Here is a 23,054-nt window from a genome sequence, read left to right as displayed (position 1 = left end):
GCCCACCGCCTAATGTGGACAAGAGACAATCGAGGGAGCCGCAGGCGCAGTTCTGTCATGTCGCCTTTCCAAACGGCCGCTCTCTAACACGAGGCGCGAGGATTCCCTGCGCGAGAAGACCTCCACGGGAACAATTCATTTTTTTCATCTCAGGACAGCGTGGTGCCTCTGACGCAAATGTCACGCAATTAGGAAACATTTAATTTTTTGAGTGTTGCCCGGATGTAATTAACGCCGGCAACTGCGCGCACTAATTGTGCGCCGTGTGCGTGTCCAACGTGGGCAGCGCTGCGCTACGAACCCGGCAACACCCGAATTCAATTCCCCACTCACGGCCAACGTCAAATGGCCTAATATCTGAACCGGTCCTGGTCGTGAGCCTCCACTAGGTCGACTCGGCCTCAAACGTGTACCTGGTGCGAAACATCGCCACTCGGGAGACAAAGGCGGCCCGGCGTGGTGTTGGCCACCCACCCCCTCGTGTGTCGTGCCGGCCTTCAAAGGCGCTCGCTAACATCACCAACCCCAACAGTCTGTTAAGGCTATACGGTGGGAAGGGGATCTTTGTGTCTGTGTGTGTGTCTCTGTGTGTGCGGGGGTACCCGCTAACAGCAGCCTGCCGCCAACAGCCTGTTAAGGCCACGCGGTGGGGGGATCTTTATCTGTGTGTGTGTCTGTGTGTGTCAACGCAGGGCCAAAGCTGACGGCTCTGGAGTGCCTGCAGGGCATGGCCATGGGGCTGTACGGAGAGGTGTTCAACCTTGTCGTGTCGCTCATCAACAGGTGAAGAGGAGGCTCCATCCCAGCGTCGCCCCCCCCCCTCCCTTCCGCGTGGCGCTCGCAGCGTAGCAGCTGGCGGCGGTGACGAGATTATAATAATTACCATGCTTTCGGTACTCGATGATGCTCGTGACGGCGAAGATGATGATGATTCGGTATGTGACGATAGTGCTGATGTTTAGGTATATTTATGAGTATCATTCAGTATTGGTAGACTTGTTTTAACCACGAAATCCTTATCGAGTCTCGCGATTTATTTTCAGAATGGTCCTGCGAAGTTTCACCCACTCGGAGGGGTGGGGGCCAATGATTGCTCTGTATAAACCCGATTGAGTAGTTTGCGGGTAATTTGGTAATTTGGAAAAAGATTTGGCCAATTTGGGCCATGATGCCAGCACACAATGTCCTGGCTCAGGGCGGTAAATAGAGCCGAGAGTGCCGAGCACCAATGACGCAACGCTCGCTTGGGCAGGAGAACCACTTTGGCTTTTGAAGAGCGATTTGGTCGAGGATGACAATGCTGATGGTGCCGCCGCCGCTGCCCGTGGTGGTGTGGCCGGGGCTGACCTCCTCCCGCAGGTCGATGAGCTCGTCCCAGCACACGCTGAGCTCCGTGCTGCTGGTGGACGCCCCGGGGTTCCGGACGAGCGGCGCGGCCGGGCCGGTCCGCCCCGCGGGCTCGCTCTCCGACCTCGCGCACAACTACGCGCAGGAGCGCCTGCAGCTGCTGTTCCACGAGCGAGCGCTCGCCGCTCCGCTCGAGCGGCTCCGCGAGGTGCGCGCCAGAACGAGCGTGTGCTGCGAGTGTGCCAGTGTACGCGTGTGTGTGTGCGTGTGCACGTGTGTGTGTGCGCGCGAGCGTGCGTACACCCGAGCGTGCGAGCGAGTGTGCGCGCGAGTGCATGGGCGAGTGTGCGAGCGCGCGTGTGTGCCTGTGTGCGCACGTGAGTGCGGTGTGGAGCTCAGACCCTAACTCCGCCACCTACGCTGGGACACGGGGCTTTGCGTTGCGCCCGCACGGATCCGCCCGCGGGTGGCGAGTAAACACCCGGGAGTAAGCGGCTCAGCGCGAGTGAGCGGCGCGGGCAGTTGTAATGACATCGGCCGTAAACGGCGGGGACGGCGAACGGCGCGTAAGAAACGCACACGGCGGCACGGAGAGCAAACAACGGGGAGAGTAATGGGCGGGGAGAGTAAACGGTGTCCGGAATAGACGACGGGACACGGAGGGGAGCGAACGGAGGGGAGAGAATTGACATCGTGGGGGCGGAATTTAACGGCGTTCCACCGCTTGACGGTGATCTACCGCGGCAGGGAAGATCGACGCCGCCGCCGCCGCCGGCGCCACCACCAGCGCCGGCGGCGGTGGCGCCGGAGGGATTTATTCGCCATTTCCACCCCCGAGCGGCATTAATTTCCAATTTCATAAACAAACCCGGTCCCTGACCCGAACGCTGGGACAGTGTGCGTGGGTGATGGGAAAGGGTCGCGGGTCACCACGCGCGCCGTGGTAGGCGACCAAAGAGGAGGAAACGGAGTGGGCGATGTGGACACGTGCCGGAGGAGTCTTGATTTATAGTGCCGGACGAGGAATCCGATGAGCTCTGAAGCTCTTTTTCACAGTTGTGCAGTATCGGGGTCAGCGAGTCACAACAGTATCGGGCACGGGTTCAGCGAGTCGCAACGGCAAGCGATACAAAAACACGCGAGGAGTGCGAAATCGATAAAATAGTAAGAAAGTCGCTAAATATGAATAAATGAATATTGCCTTAATGATATTTATCAAGATTCGATTCATCAAGATTGAGCAAGGCAACAACAACAACAACAGTAACAACATGAATAACATCAACAACCTCAACAAGAGCAACACCATCAACAACAACAGCATCAATAACAGCAAATACAAATATCTGCAACAACAACATCTGCAACAACAGCAACAACAACAGCAACATCAGCAATAACAACAGCAACATCCACAGGAACATCATCAACAACAGCAACAACAATAACATCACCAACAACAATATCAGCAACATCAACAAGAACATCAACACGAACATCAACAACAACGTCAACATCAAGAACAACAACAAAAACAACAACAAAGCGGTCTCACACCGCACCATCGACACGGCGAGGAAAGCCGTGGAAAGAGAGCAAAATCATCGAGGTGGGGAAGTCTCCTGCTGCGTATGGGCGACGTTTTGGCGATGTCTCCCTCGTATCGCGCTCCGCGTGACCCAGTGTGGACCTCTGCGTGAGTCGTGTGATTCTCTGAGGTCCCTCCATTAAACCGCCGATGTTGATGTCAGAGCAACGACCGTCAGCGTTACGTGGAGTGGGTAGCGGAGTGGTGCATCACTGCTGTGATGATGCCTCCTCCTCCTCCTCCACCGTTCTTGTGAATCGGGCAATTGGACACGAGCAGGCAAGCGGGGTTCATCCTGGTCGGCAGCCCAGGGAGATATTTCCCGCGCACCACATTCAGGATGACCTCTCGCCGTGGGCTGCGGCTCCCGCATAGTCACGGACCGACCCAAGAAAAGGTTCGGTGAGAAACGAAGCCCCTGGGAGAGAAAGAGAGTTAGAGAGGCGGCGACGCCGGCGAAACACGGCGACACCGCGGAGAGAGCCGGTGAACGTGACGGTGGCGGTGGCACTGTGTGTGTGGTGTGTGCGGTGTGGAGAGCGGTAGTGTAGTTGTTAGCGCGCTGCGCTATGAACCCGGCGACCCGGGTTCGATTCCCGCTCACGGCCAACACCCAGTGACGATTGTCTGAACCGGTCCTGGGCCTGCCCTAGGTCGACTCGGCCTCAAATGAGTACCCGGTGCAGTGTGTAAACATCGCCACTGGGGAGACAAAGGCGGTCGGGCGTGGTGCTGGCCACCCACCCCCTCGTGTACCGTTCTGGCCTTCATAGGTGCTCGCTAACAGCACTTGCCCCGACAGTCTGTTAAGGCTATACGGGGCATCTTTGTCTTTGTGGTGTCCCACAGGAGAACATCGTGGTGGCCGTCGAGGAGGAGCCGCCGAGCTGCGCGCCGTCCGTCAGCGCCGTCGACGCCGCTTCCCAGGCCGCACAGGTGACCCGTCACGCCGGCACACCACGTCCAGTATTCCTCTCGCTGACGAGCCGTGCCTGTCCCCAAACCACGTGTCACCGAATCCAGTCAAGCAGCGGCCCGGGATATAATTCTCCCACTTACTCGGCACACCACATCCAGTACACATCTCGCGAGTGAGCCGTGGCAACTCGCTTCTTCCGTACGGCTGCTGATGTAGATGGCAGAGCTACACAGCGACAATTTCACATTCGGGCGGTCAAGCCGGACAACCGCGTCACGAGCAGCGGAGTGGCAACCGTCGCTGTGATGTCTCCCCCGCTAGTCACGTGCCCCCACACGGAACACCACGTCCAGTATACCGCTCCCTGTGGACCATAGCTGCCTTCTGGCCACGTGCCACCTGTTTCAGTATATTTACCCACTCCCGCACGCCACATCCAGTATTCTTCACGCTGTGGGCCGTCGCTACCTTGTGCCACTGATTCTCATCGACCAGTCACACCGGGAAATACATCCGCACCCGACTCACCCGCATCCAGTGTACCTCTCGACATTGGCGACCTCTCGACCGTTGGCCAATAATCCCTCCGGCTCACTTGATTTTGTCCCCCCGCAACGTTCAACATCGACGTCTCTTGACTTGCCCGCTGTGGCGTACGAGTCCCAAACGGCACGGTCATTGTCGAAGACGATGGGGGCAGAAAGGGCTAAACAGTGTTGACAAAGGAGCGGTGCTTGGAGTCACACCGGGAGACAGGAAGTTGGTGGTTGGGTTAGAGAACGCATCTGAATCTCAAATTATTTGATGATACTCCATTGGTTGCCGTGCACAAATAACAACAACAACAACAAACGTAACGCATTCTTCAATAACACTGTGTGTGTGTGTGTGTGCGCGTGGCCTTAAAACGCAACGCAAAAATACGTGTCCTAGGCGACGTTTCGGGCAATGGCCCTTCTTCACAGCACATGAATAATAGAGAGAGGTCAGAGAAGATGCGAGATGGAGAGCGCACTTGTTCACACCACGGGGCCTGATGAGAATCGCATTAAATACAATATGTGCATGAATAGTGCTTAAATTAGCCGACGAATGGGCAACCTATTAGGATTAGTTTCTTTTTTCCTTTCTCAATTGCCGACTCTCTTTGCTTCGGGGAGTTCGGGGGTGGGGAGGGAGGGGGGAGGGTGGTGGGAGACTTCATTCCCTGTGCCACAGCGTCACCGCATGGCGGCTCGGAGAGACTTCAGCCCGAACAGAGAGGGTCGAGCATTACAATGGGTTTGATCTCGTACTGGCCATACAACAGCTGCGTTAGGATGTTCAAACACCAAACGGAATCCTTATTCAAGGAATCACGTCCGCACTAACCGCACGTGCGTGTGGTGAACATGCAAACAAAAAAACACGTGGTCCGATAATATATAATGCTTTGCCTTCGAAACGAATCGATCCGCACCAGAAAGGTCCCATATTAGAGAGGAACAGTTAAACGCGTCGCAGGCTTTTCGCGACCAATATCATCCATAATCGAGTTTTTTTTTTTTAGGTTGAATCGCTTGAATATAAATGTGTCGTTAAACCCGCCACCACCCGATACAGCCAATTAGTAAGGGTTGTGACGTAAAACAATACGTACCAATTCGGTATTAGTACAGCACACAACATTTACAATTTGAGTACGACGTTTCGCCAGTAATTGCAACTAGCATAATCAGGCGATAGCCAGATTTTTTGAGAAATCCTCCTGTTTCGTTCTTAAATACTAGAATAGTAAACGTTGCCGTACTCGAATTGCAAATGTTGTGGGTTCACTCTCGAACACACGGGTGTGCTGAACGAGTCACGAATTGTCACGTTTTGTTCACGTGACAGACCTCACTAATTGGTCATGTCGGGTGGTGGCGAGTTTAACGACACATTTATATTCACGCGATCGAACCCAAAAAAAAACTCTTATAAAGAGGAACAGCCCCCCCCCCCTCCTCAAAGTCCCCTTGTGACTGTCTTGGCATCACGTGACATTCCAGGCGATGATAACACCGTTAGCTGATTCCACCTCATTCCCTCTGGACGACTCAGCCTCAAAATAGATAAAAAAAAAACTAATTTCTTCGGAACTACTTGCCGTTGTGTTTAGTTTGTTAGCACGTACGGTGCGAAAAAAGAAGTTCAATATACACACGTCCATCATAGCGACTCGAATGTTGCCCATTTTCGAGTCCCTCTGAATCACTGATCGACTCTGTCTGGACGGCCCTTCGCAAGTAGTTCTAAGCTGCTGCTGTTGTTGCTGTTGATGCTGCTGCTGTGGTGTGGGATTTACCGTACTCTCATGGGAATGTATATCCATCAATGTTGCTTTGCGTAGCTCAGAGTTCAACATACGTACATCACCACTGGGGAGACAAAGGCGGCCAAGCGTGGTGCTGGCCACCCCTACCCCCCTCGTGTGCCCTTCCAGGCCTTCATCTATGCTACTCGCTAACAGCACTTGCCCCAACAGTCTGTTAAGGCTACACGGGGTTGGGAGGGGGGGATCTTTATCTTTGTAGGTTACGCAACGCCGCGTGCGCGTCCACGTGGCGACGGTGAGACGCGCGGTTTGAGTTGAATGGGGGAGAAAGTGGGGAAAGGAACCCCCCGCCCCACCAACTCGAACCGAGCAGCGAGTTGACACGCACGCCGAGTGAACGCCGCCCGTCACCATCTGACGCTTCAACTTCAAGAGCGAACGAGCGAGCGAGCGCCTTTTCTACAAAACGCCGCATTGCGAAAATCACATCTCTCAACGCGGGGGATCGCGCGGATGCGCCGTTCCCCGTTTGCCACTCCAATAGAGGCTGGCAGCAGTCAGTAAATTTTAACATGAATAATTTATTGATGTGGGGGTGGGCAGGGAGGGGGGCAATGTTGATTGGCAGCTGTGTGGGTAATTTGCGTGCGAGTGTGCGTATCGCTTCGTGTTTTGCGTGCGTCAGTGGCGTAGTAGCTACATTGTCAGTGGCCTAGTCACGACATTGTCAGCTCAGGGGGTGCCAAAATCGGTCATGTGGGGCCCCAGTATTTTGATTTGTCTCGCACGGTCGCAGCTCGAGGCTGTTATATGACGCGGGCTCCTCTTGCCTTCATCACGCCGTCGTTACGCTCACGGCCTCGGACATTTCACGCTACTGGGGCGCAGCCACTACAGCTCCGTAGTTACCTCTTTTGCAATATTACGTGACTGCTGTAATTAAATGCCAATGAAACGTAGAAGGTAAATGAAGGCATTTTCGTAAAAAAAAAAGCAATTGAAACCGCGTTTTAAATGAGTTGTTGTCCTTTTAAACTGTTGTTGAAAAAAATATCGCGTGGTGGTTTTCAAGGGGGTGGCCCTAACTCGTAGCTTTGGCACCAGTGGGGGGGGGGGGGTCCACGCTCATTACGCTCCCGGAGCGTGTTAACTATAGCCCGGGTTGTCGGGAGGTATTCAACTCGTGCCCGCTGGGGTTCGTAGCACAGTGCGATCACCGCAGCCCCAACTCTGACGGATGGCAGCCTCAGCCCACTGGGCCCTTGCGGCGAATCGCACAGACGGGAGTGGTGAAGTATGGTCAAACGACGGGGGAGGGGGGGGTGGATTAACACAAGGGGTTATAAATTAACAGTTGTTGTTGTTGGTCATCAGCAGCCAGCCAGCCTCTGTAGACTCCTGCAGAATTGTGGGGTATGGGGCACAACAATAATAATTACAATAATAATAATTACAACAATAAAAATGATCAGTTCGCTCGGTGTTCGTGCGATCGTTCTAATCGCGGCAAGGGCCGCTGTTGTTTCACAGACACAGCCCCTGCAGTTCTTTCACAGCAGCGGGCAATGTTGCCGATGGGGGTTTTGCCAATCGAGAACTTGCGGGTAATTTAGGAAATTTTGCCAAAGTTGGGAGCGCGACACAGACGCACAACGAGCCCACACCCTTCCCCCAAGCTCAACTGGGCATCTGTGAGCTTCTGTGAACTACTGGACATCTGTGAAAAATTGCTTTTATAGCTCATCGAATTCCTCCAGTATCATTAAATGTCCTGAATGGCGCGTGCCTTCACTCTGGTCACGAGCACAACCAGGGACGGCCCGCTGCCTTGGCCTCGAACCTTGAGCCCCCCGCCGCTGCAGCGGGCGGCGAATTGCGCCGCCGCCTCTCCACCGCGTCGCCGCCGGGCAAAGTCGCGGTGCCCCCCACCCACCCCCCGACACCGGACTCACGCCGTCTTCGTCGCGCGCAGGTCCTGGGCAGTGGGCGGGGCTCAGTGGGGGCCACGGGGGGCGAGCGGCGTGGCCTGCTGTGGCTGCTGGACGAGGCGGCCGCCACGCCGGGAGCCACGGACGACGACCTCGTCGAGAAATTCGTCGCCGCGTTCGGGCACACGGCCGGTGGGTGGCTCGCAGGGTGGTATTGGGTGGGTGTGGGACGGCGGTGGGTGGTGGTTGTGATGACGGGGGGAGTGGCGGTGGTATTGATGGTGATGACGGTGGTGGTGGTGGTGGTGGTGACGGTGGTGGTGGTGGGGCATCTGCCGGTCATCTCTGTCAGTCAACCCATGGCACCTGGGTCTGCCGAGTGACATCCGGTCAGCGAGCCCTTGCACACATCACGTGACCTCAAAGTTCACCTGACACAGACTCCGTGGCCACGTCACCGTCACTTAGTGGCGAATGGCGGATATTGGTATTGGTGGTGGTGGTGATGGTCGTGGTTGTAATGACGTAATGACGGGGGTACTGGCGTTGGTATTGATGGAGATGACGGAATTGATGGTGGTGATGATGATGCTGATGGTGGTGGGTGATGGTTGTGACGATGACAATGACGGCGGCGTTGTTGGTGGTGGTGGCGGTGGTAGAACATACGTAAAGTTCACAGTCATTCCAAACCGCCCACGATACCGTTCGCAAACTCAACAAGACGCGACGAGGAGCGGCGCTGGCGAGACCGCACCTTGACCTACGGCTGCGACGCCCCCCCCCTACCCCCCCTTCTCCCCCCCCCCCCACGGCTTACAGACGACGCGGTGGCAGCGGTGCACAAGGAGGATCAGCCGTGCTGCTTCAGCGTGCGGCACGCGCGCGGCGCGCTGCCCGTGCGGTACGACGCCGCCGGGTGGGTCGCCCACGCCAAGCACAACCCCTCGGTGCACAACGCCGCCACGCTGCTGCAGGACTCGCAGAAGTGAGTTGGGGGGGGGGGAAAGGGGGCACGGTGCGTGCAGTGGGGGGGCACGGTGCGTCCAGTGGGGGGGGGCACGGTGCGTGCAGTGGGGGGGCACGGTGCGTCCAGTGGGGGGAGGCACGGTGCGTCCAGTGGGGGGAGGCACGGTGCGTGCAGTGGGGGGGGCACGGTGCGTCCAGTGGGGGGAGGCACGGTGCGTCCAGTGGGGGGGGGGGCACGGTGCGTGCAGTGGGGGGGCACGGTGCGTCCAGTGGGGGGAGGCACGGTGCGTCCAGTGGGGGGAGGCACGGTGCGTCCAGTGGGGGGAGGCACGGTGCGTCCAGTGGGGGGGGCATGGTGCGTCCAGTGGGGGGGGGGCACGGTGCGTCCAGTGGGGGGGGGCACGGTGCGTCCAGTGGGGGGGGGGCACGGTGCGTGCAGTGGGGGGGGGGGGCACGGTGCGTCCAGTGGGGGGGGGGCACGGTGCGTCCAGTGGGGGGGGGCACGGTGCGTCCAGTGGGGGGAGGCACGGTGCGTCCAGTGGGGGGAGGCACGGTGCGTCCAGTGGGGGGGGCACGGTGCGTCCAGTGGGGGGGGGGGCACGGTGCGTCCAGTGGGGGGGGGGGCACGGTGCGTGCAGTGGGGGGGGGGGCACGGTGCGTCCAGTGGGGGGGGCACGGTGCGTCCAGTGGGGGGGGGCACGGTGCGTGCAGTGGGGGGGGGGGGCACGGTGCGTGCAGTGGGGGTGGTTTTAGGGGGGCAGTACACAGCGGTGTGCCGTGACCGGCTGGATATTTAGCTGTCTTTTCTTGGATTTTCTGTTTGCACTTAGTCACATATTCACTTTAAGATGTGTTCTTGTTCATGTTTTTGTTTTTTGTTTGTTGCGGTTGCACCTCATTCAAGAGCCGAATGGCTCACAGGGCTATACCTAATAAATGAACTTGAACTTGAACCAAAACAGAGGGTACGGCGTACGAACGGCCACCTCATGTACCAGGAGCTAACACCGAACGATGCGCACAGATGGGCTTGCGAGCGAACCCCCTTTCTGCACTGCCGTCTGCTGGCCAGCGGCGCAATTTTAGTGGGAAGGAAACTCTCTTAACATTGCTAACACGAGTTCTCAAAGTTGGAATTTAGTATATTTTTTTAATGGTCGTCGGTGACGGGGGGGGTCGGGGCCCGGGACAAATCCCACTGTGTGGGACCCCCGAACTAAACCGGAAGTATTACATCTGCTACCGTGACGTTAAAGCGGGGGGCCCCCCAAAGCGTGGGGCCTGGGGCAGTCGCCCCGATTCACCATCCGCTCGCAGCGCTTGAGGATTCGAATTCCTGGATCTCAGCAGTACCAGCTCAGATCTCCCCTCCGATGTCTCCCGGTCTGCGACCCCTGCTCCCTCGGCCAGTACAGCAAATGGGTTTCCTTACCCCTCTGACCCTCACCCGCCATACCCCCCCCCCGACCGCGTCTCTTCCCCCCCGCCCCCCCCCCCCCCCCACCTGGACGACGCCGTTCTCGCAGGGCGGTGCTCAGCGAGCCGTTCGCTCCCAGCGCCGGCGCCCTCCGTGTCCTGGGCGGTGCCATCGCGGGCCTGGACGGGCCCTCGCAGTCGGCGTCTCGCCGCGCCGCCTCCGTGCGCCGCTGCCTCAGCACCGGCGGCACCGGCGGCAGGCACCGGTCTCTGACAGCGCACGTCAAGCTGCAGGTGGTGAGTGGACACGGGCGAGAGGAGGAGTTCGTGTCTTTGTTTTTTCGCTCAGGAGTTTGGTAGCTTTATTTTTTCGCTCTCTTTCTCCCATAATTAATTGCCGGTTGTGCTCGCGGCGTCCGGTTGTATTACCGAGTCTCGTGACTCTTTCGCAGGTGGGGGTCTTGCCAGGTTTTCGCAGCAGGGGGCAATGATTGCTGCTCGGAGAGTCCACACGAATAATTTACGGTGTACATTTTCTTCTTACTTGGATCACAACCGCCGCCTCCCGTAACAATCGACTCTTTCGATGATTCCTCCCCCCCCCCCCCCCCCCCCCCGTGCAGGACGCGCTGCTGGACATGGTGCGGAAGACCTACGTCCACTTCGTGTTCTGCCTGCGCCCGAGCGCTGCCCCCGGGGGCGTCTCCGGCGCCACCTCTGTCGACATCCCGTTCCTGCGGGCGCAGGCCCAGGCCTGCCAGCTGGTGGACGCACTGCGACTCCACAGGCAGGGTGAGGACCTAGATTTGAAGCTTTTGTGACTGCAAGGATTCATACTTTTAGATTTTTCGGTAAAGTCACGTGGGTAAAAAAATTAAATTTAAATTAATAAAAAATCAAATAATAAAAATCACGACGTTTCGGAGGCAACACAAGTCTCCGTCATCAGGTGGGACCGTCACAGCCAGATTTTCTTGATACAGCCAGATTTGCTTGATACAGCAAATCTGGCTGTGACGGTTTGCTTGATACAGCAGATCTGGCTGTGACGGTCCCACCTGATGACGGAGACTTGTGTTGCCTCCGAAACGTCGTGATTTTTATTATTTTATTTGTATTAATTTTAATTTCATTTTTTTACCCACGTGACTTTACCGAAAAAACTAAGAGTAAGAGTAGGGTGAGGACCAGCATCGGCTTCCAATGATCTCTCCCCTTCTTCTCTTTTTGTCCCCGTGCTTTCTCTCCTTGGCTCCATTCCCATTTCACCACGGTGGTGAGACTTTAACCCCCTCGCCTGGTATACAGAAAGTCGTGGGTTCGATCCCGACCCTGACACCTGCTGTATGTTTGGAGTTTGCGTGTCTCCCTCTCTCCCCCTAGTTGCATGGATTTTTCTCCGGATCCTCCGGTTTTTTCGATCCACATTTAGAATCAGCATCACGCGTTTAGAGTATTTGGCTGCTGTAAATTTCCACGTGATAAGCCACTTCGTTGGGCTATCATTTGTTATAGCCAAGTTGCTTCTGAAAAAGAGCTACATAGCTCAGTGGGCCTTCCGCCTTGTCTGGAATAATAAAATAATAGTTTTTTGATGGTTTATTTCCATAGTGCCGCCACGGGTGCAACAGTCGCACGTAAAAAAAAAAAACGAAATATAATTACCGTTAGCCAGGCCTGCCGCGACTGCTGCTTCTGCGGCTGCTTGCACGGCAGCCGAGCCGTAACCGCCACTGCTCCCTCCGTTCTCATCGCCTCTCCCGTCTCAACCCCCCCCCCCCCCCATCGTGGCTTCCAGGTTATCCCGACCAGATGTCGTTCAGCGAGTTCCGCCGAAGCTTCGAGGTCCTCGCTCCGCAGCTGTGCAAGAAGCACGGGCGGCAGTACATCGCCACCGACGACCGACGGGTCCGTCGTGCCCCGGATATCGGTTCCTCCTCATTCTCCGCCCCTCTCTCCCCCTGCATGTCTGTTCCCCCTGGAACAAGTGTTTGCAAAGCTAGCTGTTCCGTCCAGCGAATGTTTGTTCATCCCCCACCCCCTCCCTGTCCCCCCCCCCCCGTCCCACCAAATGTAATTATTTGTACCTCCAAGTAGGAGTTATTAGGGGTAAAGTTAGTAGCTTGAGGGTAAGTGGCGAGCTAGTTTTGGTTAGTGCGAAGTCTTCTTCCTTCGTAAGGCAGAGCTACAACTGCAGTTTGCCATTCAGGTGGTCAAGAGCGTTAGAGCCCGCGCTAGAGGCCGACTGGCTAGTTTGTTAGGGTTAGGGGTAGAGTTAGTCTCCTGCAGGGACACTGACTAGCAGGCTATGGTTATGGGTAGAGCTAGTTCGAGGGGCTTACTGGCTCCCTGTCTAGGCTTAGAGGCAGGCCTAGAATTCGTTTGGCTTTAAGAAGGCAAGTTATGGTCGCTGGATGGCTAGCCGGTTAGGGTCAACATTAACGGGCAGTATTAACGGTAGGGTTAGCACCAGCTGTTGGCTGGCTCTTTGGAAAGTTTAATGTGAGCTCCCAGTGGCCTGTCGGGTTCCTTGGTTATGAGCATTGTTTCGGGTCGGGGCTCGGAGTCGTGCTTGCGATTGGTCAGCTCGCGTACTCTGCTCCGAAAACCACGCTCTCATCTCCTCCCTGTCGCGAACAATCTCGGTGATCCCCCTCCCCCCACACGCCCCCCCCCCCCCAGACGCCCCCCCACACGCCCCCCCCACTCCTCCCCCACGCACCCCCCCACCCACCCTCACCCACCACCAGTGTTATTGGTCGCCCTTCGTCTGCCATGTTCGCAGGCGAGCGTCAAAATCACGGGCCGTGCCCCCTAAGCAAACCTGGCATTCAATTCCACGCCCTTTATTTAAACGAGGGGAACTTTTTCAATACCGGAGCGAAATCTCATCGTCGGCGCCGCGGGACTCCTCCTTTAAATGCAAAAACACTTCCACGGGGTGTAGATTAAAGTTTTGATCAGAAAGCGATGGCGGCGTGTGTGTGTGCGTGGGTGCGGGTGACAGTGGCGTAGATCGCCGGCATGCCAAGGATTTACGCGCGACATATTCGGCTGAATGCGGGCGGGCGAGTGAGTGAGTGATCAGGCGAGTGGGTGGTCGATGTCAATTCTTAATGGTATTCTAAAAAGGCCAGGTGAGCAGGAAACTCGGACAAATATAATACCGCCAACGCTCGCATAATAAAGCATAATGTGCCGCCCAGTGGAAAAATCCAATATCGAATGAAGGCCTTCCCCGTGCAGTGCCCGTCACACCAGTTGAGCCGTACTTCACCACTCTGGTCATTGCGTATTGGTGAACGGTGGGGGGGGAGGGGTCGTGGTGGAGAGGGCAGCGCCGGTTCAGAACGTCGGATGTCACTCGCCACTGATGTCAGCCGCGACCAGGAATGAAACTGGGGTCACCGGGTTCATACACGTCGTCGCGTGAACTATGACCCACGCGTGAAGCTGTGTGTGATCGATCCCTGACCTCGGCCATCACCGGATTGATCTTCATCTGTCTCTCTTATTTTATCATCATCGTCGTTATTATCATCATCAGCAGCAGCAGCCATGATCTATCTACTGATGGATGAAGGCCTCCCTGGGTTGCCACCTGTCCTGATTTTCCCAAGATGCATCCTCTTGTTGAGGAGGTAGCTGCCGCTGTCCTTTGAAAACTGTAATGATAGCGACGGCGATAATAATGTTACATATTCTTACGCACTGCACCAGACGATGTATGTACATGTGGCTCTCCTCTGGGATATGTCTCCTCTTCCACTATTGTGGGATGGTGGAACAGGAGATATGTCCCGGGGGGGGGGGGGGTTATTCTCCTCCTAAGAGGTGGCAGCCCAGAGGCCTCACCAAGCCCGCCGCCATCGCTCGCCGTCTTGCGACGCGACAGCGATGAATAAATCAACGCGATTCATCCACGTTACATTTTGTTGTTAAATGTCCTCATTTGAAATCTCACCACGGTGTCTTTTGCGCAGGCTGCCGAGGAACTCCTGGAGGCTCTGGATCTGGAACGGAGCACGTACGCCGTGGGCGTCAGCCAGGTAGCCACCGCCGCCGCCTCCTCCCCACTGCCCTTCCCTCCCCGGCCGACCCCCTCGCAAGCCCTTTGAGTCGTCTCAACGCTCACCGAAGATCCGCCGGGTCGCTCGAAGAGATGCCCAGGGTGCAGTCTCGTCTGCAACGGTGACCTGGGCCGCCTGCAGATGGTCAAGGCAAATCGAAACAAATCGAAGGGAATTCATGGAAAATGAAGCAAAGTAGAAAATCGGAGCGACACCAATTTTTTGGCGTTGTATGTGAGGAGTCGTGAAAGTTGCACAAGCGTGAACCAACGTCGAATGATAAATGCCCTCTAGCGTAACTCGGCTCGGTCAGATTACAATCCTTCGACTTATAGCAACAGTTACATTTAAGTTCGGGAAACATTGGCGGGTGCTTCCAACCGTTGAACCCAACGTTAGCCCAAACGTTCATCGTTAACTGGCTCGTCACGGCTCTGCTTGACAAACCACCGCATCGCCCACGTCCGTCGCGGATCGCCCCCTCGGGGCCGCCGTCCCCGCGGCCTGTTGGGCATCACTCAACACAATCCAACCGCGATGTCGGGCGCCCCCACCAGAGGGCAGGCCAGGGCCTACACGAAACCATTTCTTATCTGTTTTACCAGGTGAGGTCTCACTGAGCCAAGAAGAAAGCTCTTTGTTCAGAAACGACCCGGCCATCACAAATGATAGCGCGACGAAGTGGCTCATCGTCGTCACGTGGAAAAATGTATGGCAGCGGCCAAAAACTCGTCGAGTCTAAATATGGAGGGAAAAAACCGCAGGACCTGGAGAAAAACCCACGCGACCACGGGGAGAAATAACGTGCAAACTCCAAATATACAGCAGGCATCCGGGTCAGGTTCGAACCCACGACCTTATGCGCTCCAGGCGAGGTAGTTAACATCTCGCCACCACGTTGCCCTAGAAGTTGGGCACGCGCAGCTCCTTCGCGATCTGCCGGCGCTGCTGCTGCTGCTGCTGGGTGCGCGCGACGGGCTCGGCACGCGGAGCGCTGTAATGTGCGTGTGCCGTGGCCTCGTCGTGGCACGGCCGCGGGGAGCGGCGATGCGGGCGGTCGCAGTGGCCGGTGGCAGGCGCCACCGCAATATGTTCGGCTTGGCAGCGGCTCGGCACCATCTGTTGTGGGCTGTGTCCGTCCTTGCACGACCTGAACTCTCCCCCCCCCTCCCGCCTTCCCCCCCAACCCCTCCCCCCGAGCAGGTTGTGTTCAAAGCCGGAGTGCTGGCGAGTCTGGAATACCTGCGGGACTCTCAGATCTGCGAGACGATCGTCAACTTCCAGGCGCTGTGTCGCGGCAAGATCGTGCGGCAGTGGATACAGAAGAGAAAGGTGCCGGGGGGCTGGGGGGCCGCGGCAGCTGTTGGGGGGGGGGGGCATAGAGGTGCAGTGCACAGACGTAGGGCGCCCACGTAGCTCGAGAGGGCCCCCCCCCTCCTCATCGTACCAAATATCAGCACGAGCTCGGATGCTTATGAAAATGAAAAAAAGTGAATCGTCTAAAATAATAGCGGTATAAAATATTCTACATTATTTGGTGCTGATGCTGCTTCAGCCGTGGAAGTGGTGCATTGCCTATAGACTAACATTGCCCATAGATTTACATTGCCCATAGACTTGTTGTTTGTTGAGTTTACGAGCCAAGCTGGACCATGATTGGGCAAGGACACAACTCTACCACTATATTCTTGGTTCTTTCGGTAAAGTCACGTACCGAAAGAATCAAGAATATGAATCCCTGCAGACACGAAAGCTTTCAATAAAAATGTAACTCTACCAGTGTTGATTCAGGACAACGGCATGGCACGGGGTGTTAGATATGTCTCGACTCATCGCAATAACAACAACAGACAAATAGTAGGTTTTTACCCTTTTAACTGGTACAAAACTGACACCTTTATTCAAGGCATCATGTTTGCAATGACCACAACACAAGTAGTCAAAAAAGCAAACAAAAAGAAGCAACTCTGATAAAGATGATAATATGCACTGTCCTTGAAGTTGATTGGCCCACACCCGAGACGGCTTTCTTTAGAGCCTAGTCCCCATTGGTGTAGGGCCAGATGACACCAGAAGGCGTACAGGACAGTGCATATTATCATCTTTATCAGAGTTGCTTCTTTTTGTTTGCTTTTTTGACTACTTGTGTTGTGGTCATTGCAAACATGATGCCTTGAATAAAGGTGTCAGTTTTGTACCAGTTAAAAGGGTAAAAACCTACTATTATATTTTGCCACTGGTAAAAGAGATCTCATAGTGTTAACAACAAACAATTACATATATTTAAGAATGCCCAATTTAAAAAATTATAACAAAACAAATGTAATATTTTAGTTCTCATGTTGCCTGGCACGCTATTCGCACCGACCATTTTGATTGATTATAATTGATCACCGGGTGGGGCCCTGTCACTAATCATGAATCGTAACGCCGGCAGCGCCGACCCACGCGGTTAAACGGGCCGTCGTTTCGTGCCGACATTCGTTGCCAACACTCGGGCTTTGCCCATCGGTAGCGGCCGAGGAGGTGATTGGTCGAACAGTGGAAGTGAATTTACGCGAAACCTTTTTTTTTTTTAAATGAGCCGGGCTGTCCCATAATTCTATTTAGTTGTCACATTCAGAAATCGGTTTGTGCTGTAGTTTTTTTTGGCCAATTCCTTTAACAAATTAAAATAAGGAATGGTTTAGCTTTATGTGGGAAGAAAGTGATGGAATCAGCTTGCACGCAAATTATGCGTTTACATGGCAAGAGAGTGAGAGATGGCTTTGGCTCAGAGAGGCCTTCACTGATCATGGTTGATGATGATGATTATACTTGTTATAACTATCATATTATTATTACAATTACGCCTATTTTTATAATTACCGTAGTAGGGGGAGATATTGCTGATGCGTGTAATCCCAATTCGCAAGGTCATTGTTTGGCCTAACACCAGTTACATTGTATGTTTTTTTGTGGGTTTATCACTGGATGGTGTTAATTATATATAATATGATGACGACGACGATGATGATGATGATAAGGAAATATTCCCAAACAATCTCCCACCAAATTGGGAGGCTCAGTGAACGGACCCAGCGTGCCAGCCTCTTTGTATTCTCTCCCCAGGTCCAGGATCTGGCCGTGCGGTGCCTGCAGAGGAATTTCCGCGCGATGGAGAGCGTGCGGCAGTGGCACTGGTGGCGCGCGTTCACCCTCGTGCGGCCCCTCGTGCCGCCCGCGGCCTCGGAGGAGCCCGCCAAGTACAAGGAGGTGAGACCTCGCACCAGGCCTGGCACGTCACGACCGGGCCTGCGGCGTCGCTCATCCCGCGTGTCAACGCTGCCGATCAACTTCCTTGTCGTGGGAAAGAATATTGCGACGACGCGATATAATCCTTCCCTCCTCCCTCACCCATCACCCCACCCCGAGCCACGAGCAACCCGGCCGCCCCTCTCCACGACGCGTTCACGAAAGCGCTCGCGTTTCTGCCGGCAGGAGGAGATGGCTCAGCTCCGCGGCCGCCTGGAGAAGTCGGAGAAGGATCGTCACGAGCTGCGGCAGGGCAGCGACCGGCTGGAGAGCAAGGTGGGTCGCGCCGAGCCGGCGGTCGCCACTGTGGAACTGGCTCGCCTCTTCGGCCATCGCCGCCGGCCCGGGGTTGCGGTGCGACCTCTACGGCCCGCGGGGGCCGCTAATGGGCCCAAACACTCGCCGGACGATTCGGGCGGGCCCGTTCGCCACAAACAGGCCGCCCCCGACACCACGTTTGGGATAGGAGATTGGTGGACCTGGACCCCGGCCTAGGCTACGGAGAGAGAGGAGGGGGGGGGGTGAGAGGGGGAGAAATATGAGAGTGGGGATGTGCCCCACTTAAATCGGTACACCTGGACCCATGCTTATCATGCTACGCCACTCAGGTGGAGGGTTTCCTCTCGTCTGTCCTCCTGGAGGATGATGGCGACAATTGTCAGCCGTCCTTTGCGCGGTCGCTCGCGCCAAAGACGGCCGGCGCCAGCCGCGTCGGTTCGCCGGCCATGCGCCCGGTTGGGTTAGTTTTGCCGAGGGGGGTTAGGATGAGCGGGATGACCGGTGGCGTCGGCGCGGTGCGAAGGTCACGGAGCTGCAGACGGAGCTGACGGACGAGCGCCGGCTCGCCGAGACGACGGCGCAGCTGCTGGATGTGGAGGTGTCGGAGCGTCTCCGCGTGGAGAAGGAGTTACGTGAAGTGCAGGTAAGGCCCCCCCCTTTCCCCGGGCCGCCCCCCCCCCATCTCCTCTCCTGGGGCCGCCCCTACCTCTCCCCCCCCGGGTCCCACCCTTGCAAAACGAGAGACGTTCCATCTAAACGGAATTTCAATTAGTTTTATCGTTACATGCAACAAATATTTGAGTCCGCTCCAGTGGCGTTGGTATTGAGGAGGCTCCACAGGCTGGAGAGGCCCAGGAACCAGGCTGCGAAGAGGGGGGAGAATTGGACGGGGGGGGGGGGGGGTCTCTATTTAATTGAATTGCCCTACAAAGGGATGTGTGGACATAACTTTTAACAAAAAAAATGCATTCCTCGGCGAACAAATATTATTGTGGCGCTTGTCTACCCAGGAAAGGCTCACTCAGTCCACCGACTCTTTTTCAGGAGGGCCCTGCCAAGTTCTCGCAGGAAGTCAGCGAACATTGCGATTTGGATTCCAATTCAATAATCTTCTTGTAACTTTCAAAGTTGCCCAAATACGGAACGTATGCAGTGGGGAACGTACATTCTCAGACACTGGCAAAACCGCGATGACGGTGCAGGATACGCGGGTACTCTAGCCCGTTCAGCTGAGATTAATCGCCTGAATAATGAATCGATTAATTGCCGCCGTGCCGCCTCCGGCTGCGTCGTGGTCGTGCAGGTGAGGTTTGAGGAACTGAAGAAGAGGACGGCCGCCGTGGAGATGGAGGTGTCGGAGGCGCGGATGCTGCGCGCCACCGAGGCCAGCTCGGGCATGGACGGGGCCGACGGTATGACCCGTCGATGCCGAGCCGCGCCCTTTCGCCAGCGCCACCGTGACGCCGCGCGGTTCGAACGCGCCCGTCTCGGTGACGCGGCCCAGCGACGTCGCTTTCGCCGCTTCGTTGCGGAGGATCAGGCCATGCCAGCTCCCGCGGGCCCCACCCCCCCCCCCCTCCCCCCCCTCTGTTACCGAATCGGCGCAACGCGAGATTCCCACTGCCCCTAGTTATTGGGTTCTCCACCCTGCCCCCCCCCCCCCCGTCAGCATAAGGGATTTCGCGAGTCGTGTCGATGCGTCTCACCAAGGACGCCGTGCAGGGGGGGGCAGCCATTCCTGTCTCATCCGTCTTCCCACCCGAGCCGCGGCCGCCCATCGTGTGGCCCCTCTCCCCTCCAGCGCTCCGCGCTGACGCAACCTTGCAGATCCCCTGGCCGGCACCAGGGACAACAACAAAAAACTTAAATCCCAACAAAGTCGAGCTCGCTCGCTCGCCCGCCCGCCCATCAGTCCACCTGCTCGCCAAAACCCGCTTGCCCGCCCGCACATCCATCCGTCCGCCTGCCCACCCGAACGCCCGCACGCACGCCCGCTCGCCTGCCCTGAATGATTGCGCTAAGCGGCATCTGCCGTGATGTATTGCTCTCCACGGAAAGTTGCGCCGCTGGCGATTGATGCTGCGCGACGCGTGTTATGGGAAGGGAGGGGAAGGAACATCTCATTCCTTGATCCAGTGGCCATGCCAAACAAGTTACCAAAAATGCATTAAACATCCACTCACGTCTCAAGACTCCGTACGAAATGTCGGAACTTGTCCATCACAGGGACCACCAAAACGGGAGGGACTTAGATATATATCTCACGGTCTGATATGATTGCAGACAATTCATAGGGAGGAGAAGAAGAACGTTCTGATTAGCACGGTTGGCAGTTCAGCATACATTATAATTATTATTTCTCGTCGCTCCTGCAGGGGGAGAGTGGAAGTCACGGTACGAGCGAGCGATGCGGGAGAACGGGTACGCGCGGAAGAAGCTGCAGCAGGAGATGGAGGACAAAGTGGACGCGGAGCAGCAGCAGAAGAAACAGCTGGAGCTCAAGGTGGGAGCGCTGCTGATTATTGACGAACAAACTCTCGGTTGGCCAAGAGGCCAACAACAAACAGCACCAACTTTCGAACCGTTCATGCCGAGATGTTCAGCCATCCGAGCAATCCTAACAAAGCTTTGTTAAAAAAAAATATATATAAATGGAATTTCAATTCGGTCCAATCATCTCAATCCTTCAATTGAAACCTATATTCTTTTGGCTGCGTGTCACTTTAATCTCCTGTACCTCTCTAAATTGTAATTTTTTTTGGTTGCCTCCACAATCACGTCCAAGTCTACTGAACGGCTCTGCTGCACTCCGCTAAACCGTGCCATCGCCGGTTCAGCCCTCACGAGCAGGGTCCCCGCTCGTCGAGAGTGGCACGAGTGACCGCAATGCCACCACCACCACCAATAATTTTCGCCGGCACTGCCAACTACCACCACAGCCATAACCGCCACTGTCGCCACCGCAACCGCCACAATTGCACCATTGCCACCGCTACCACAACCTTGCCAGGGCACCGCCACCACCGCTATCGTCACTTCAACCGCCGCCACCACCGACACCGCCGCCACTACAAGGGGCACCCGAGACCCTTGACAAACCGCGGTGGCAGCGGGGGCGGCGCAAGCGGCAGTGGAACGTTATTTCCGTGACCCGAGATCTCGCCTGGGTGTTAACTGATTAAAACTAAATTCGGAGGAATGTTAATGGGTTTTAAATGACCTGTGGAATGGCTCTGCCACGCTCACTCCCCAGAGAAAATATTTTGTGCTGTCACTCAAAGTGGGGGTGGGGAGGGGCGGTGGGGTTATATAACCGTGGCCTTCGCTTGCCGTGCAGTGCCCTTTCACTTGGAATTTCACCCGAGGAGACGCTCAGATGGTAAAGGTGGCTCGGTTCAAAAATTCGCTTTCCGTTGTTCAATAAACTTTTTTTTAAATCGCCCGATCTGCCATTTAACTGGGCATCGGCACAAAAAGCCGCAAATAATTTTCGACTCCTCTCACCAAACTATGCAGCAATATCCTGCGGTGTGACCGCCGCAGTTGCGGTAAGGAAGCCCCCTATTAAACGGCGAGCTCGCGCCGGCAGCTGATTGTGACTCGTTTAGCAAATTCTCGACCGCGCGGACCTCTTGATGGAAGCCAAAGTGGGAGAAATTCAACGCGGGGCAGCAGGGATTCGTTTGTGGCCTCCCGGGTCGCCTGCCTCCCCCCCACCCCACCCACACCGCCACCACCACCACCACCGCCGCTTCCCCCGCTCACTCGCTCGACCACCCGCTTAGCACGTTCCACGCGGGGAGCGTGTGCGAGAGACGGGGGGAGGGGGGGGCTACCTGTGACCCGCTGCACCGTCCGTGAGTTCCCGCGCGACCCCCCCCCCCCCCCCGGGTGCACCTGCTCCTGCTGCGGTGAACCCGGGCCGCTTGACGCGCACGTCATGACCTCTGGCGTTTGCACGGTGAACGTCGTTGCTGGGTTTGCAGGGGAGATGGTGGGGGGGGGGGGTGGCTGGGGGGGGAGGTTGGAGGGCGCCTTGGGGTGGAAGTGGAGGCTTCGGATGGCCGCTCACCGCCCCCTTCCCCCTGGCCTTTTCTCATGAGTCTCTTAAGCCCCATCACCCCCCCCCCACCTCCACTCCCCCATGGTGAAAGGTCGATGTGAGAATGAGGAGTAATACGGAACATTGCCGTGGCAAGGCGATCGCCGGATCGACGTGCAGATCCAGCAAACGAGAGTGCAGGTCAGCTGCCTCTTACTAAAGCCGTTGTGAGCCACCATCTATTCACTGCTGGATGGAATAATCTCCAAGCCAATCCACCATTCTCCACTTTTTAGGTAGCTTGAAACCACATTGCAACACGGGCCCCCCCCCAAACCCCCCCCCCCCCACCATTCCCCACCAACCCCCACCACCGCACGCGTCAGCGAACCGCGACGCCTTCCCGGTGGCCTCGCGCCAGGAGGGCACCGGGAGGACCTCACGTGCTCGGGATTTGATTTGATTTTGCTCATGGGTTGTTTGCGTTGGGCCACGTGGTCACGATCTTGGCCTAGCCGACACAGCGATGGCCACGCGTAACAAAAGCGCTCGCTAACACGCGCCAGTCGTGTCACCGTTTCAGCTCCGTAATGAGGCGAGGCTAAAGAACAAAATTGACGCATTCCGCGTTTTTCTATTGTATAACGACGTTCCGCTCGGAAAGGTAAAACATTTGCGTGTTCAGCGCTGCATGACGAATATAATTTGCCCCGCGCCTCCGACTACCACGGTTGGCTACGTACGGTGCGCAAGAAGTTCAACATACGTACGCACACAATTTGCGTGTGGCGCAGTTCGGTTTTCACGACGTACATTTTCGCCAGGCCATGACAACGTGGCCTGACCCGAGAGTAAATTACGAATCGTGATCGCACCGCGAGCACGCTCGACGTCACCGTTTTGGGC

General features: G+C 56.3%; 1 protein-coding gene across 1 annotated transcript in view; it reads left to right on the top strand.

The window, feature by feature from the left end:
• The window catches only part of MYO18A (myosin XVIIIA), a 73,210-nt gene that overhangs the window by 26,157 nt on the left and 23,999 nt on the right, over positions 1–23,054 (top strand). Inside the window, exons 15-29 of the mRNA XM_078595782.1 lie at positions 693–783; positions 1,360–1,555; positions 3,785–3,871; positions 8,123–8,270; positions 8,901–9,066; positions 10,574–10,760; positions 11,087–11,255; positions 12,262–12,371; positions 14,447–14,512; positions 15,737–15,865; positions 17,645–17,788; positions 18,014–18,103; positions 18,630–18,749; positions 19,410–19,518; positions 20,482–20,609. Of these exons, the coding sequence (XP_078451908.1) occupies positions 693–783; positions 1,360–1,555; positions 3,785–3,871; positions 8,123–8,270; positions 8,901–9,066; positions 10,574–10,760; positions 11,087–11,255; positions 12,262–12,371; positions 14,447–14,512; positions 15,737–15,865; positions 17,645–17,788; positions 18,014–18,103; positions 18,630–18,749; positions 19,410–19,518; positions 20,482–20,609 (1,940 nt within the window). The remainder of the gene's footprint in view (positions 1–692; positions 784–1,359; positions 1,556–3,784; positions 3,872–8,122; positions 8,271–8,900; positions 9,067–10,573; positions 10,761–11,086; positions 11,256–12,261; positions 12,372–14,446; positions 14,513–15,736; positions 15,866–17,644; positions 17,789–18,013; positions 18,104–18,629; positions 18,750–19,409; positions 19,519–20,481; positions 20,610–23,054) is intronic.

This window comes from Lampetra planeri, chromosome 6, assembly GCF_965212315.1.
Source record: "Lampetra planeri chromosome 6, kcLamPlan1.2.h2, whole genome shotgun sequence".
NCBI classification, from domain to species: Eukaryota; Metazoa; Chordata; class Hyperoartia; order Petromyzontiformes; family Petromyzontidae; genus Lampetra; species Lampetra planeri.
Note: the sequence above shows the minus strand (reverse complement) of the source record. Positions and strands in the feature narration are given on the sequence as shown.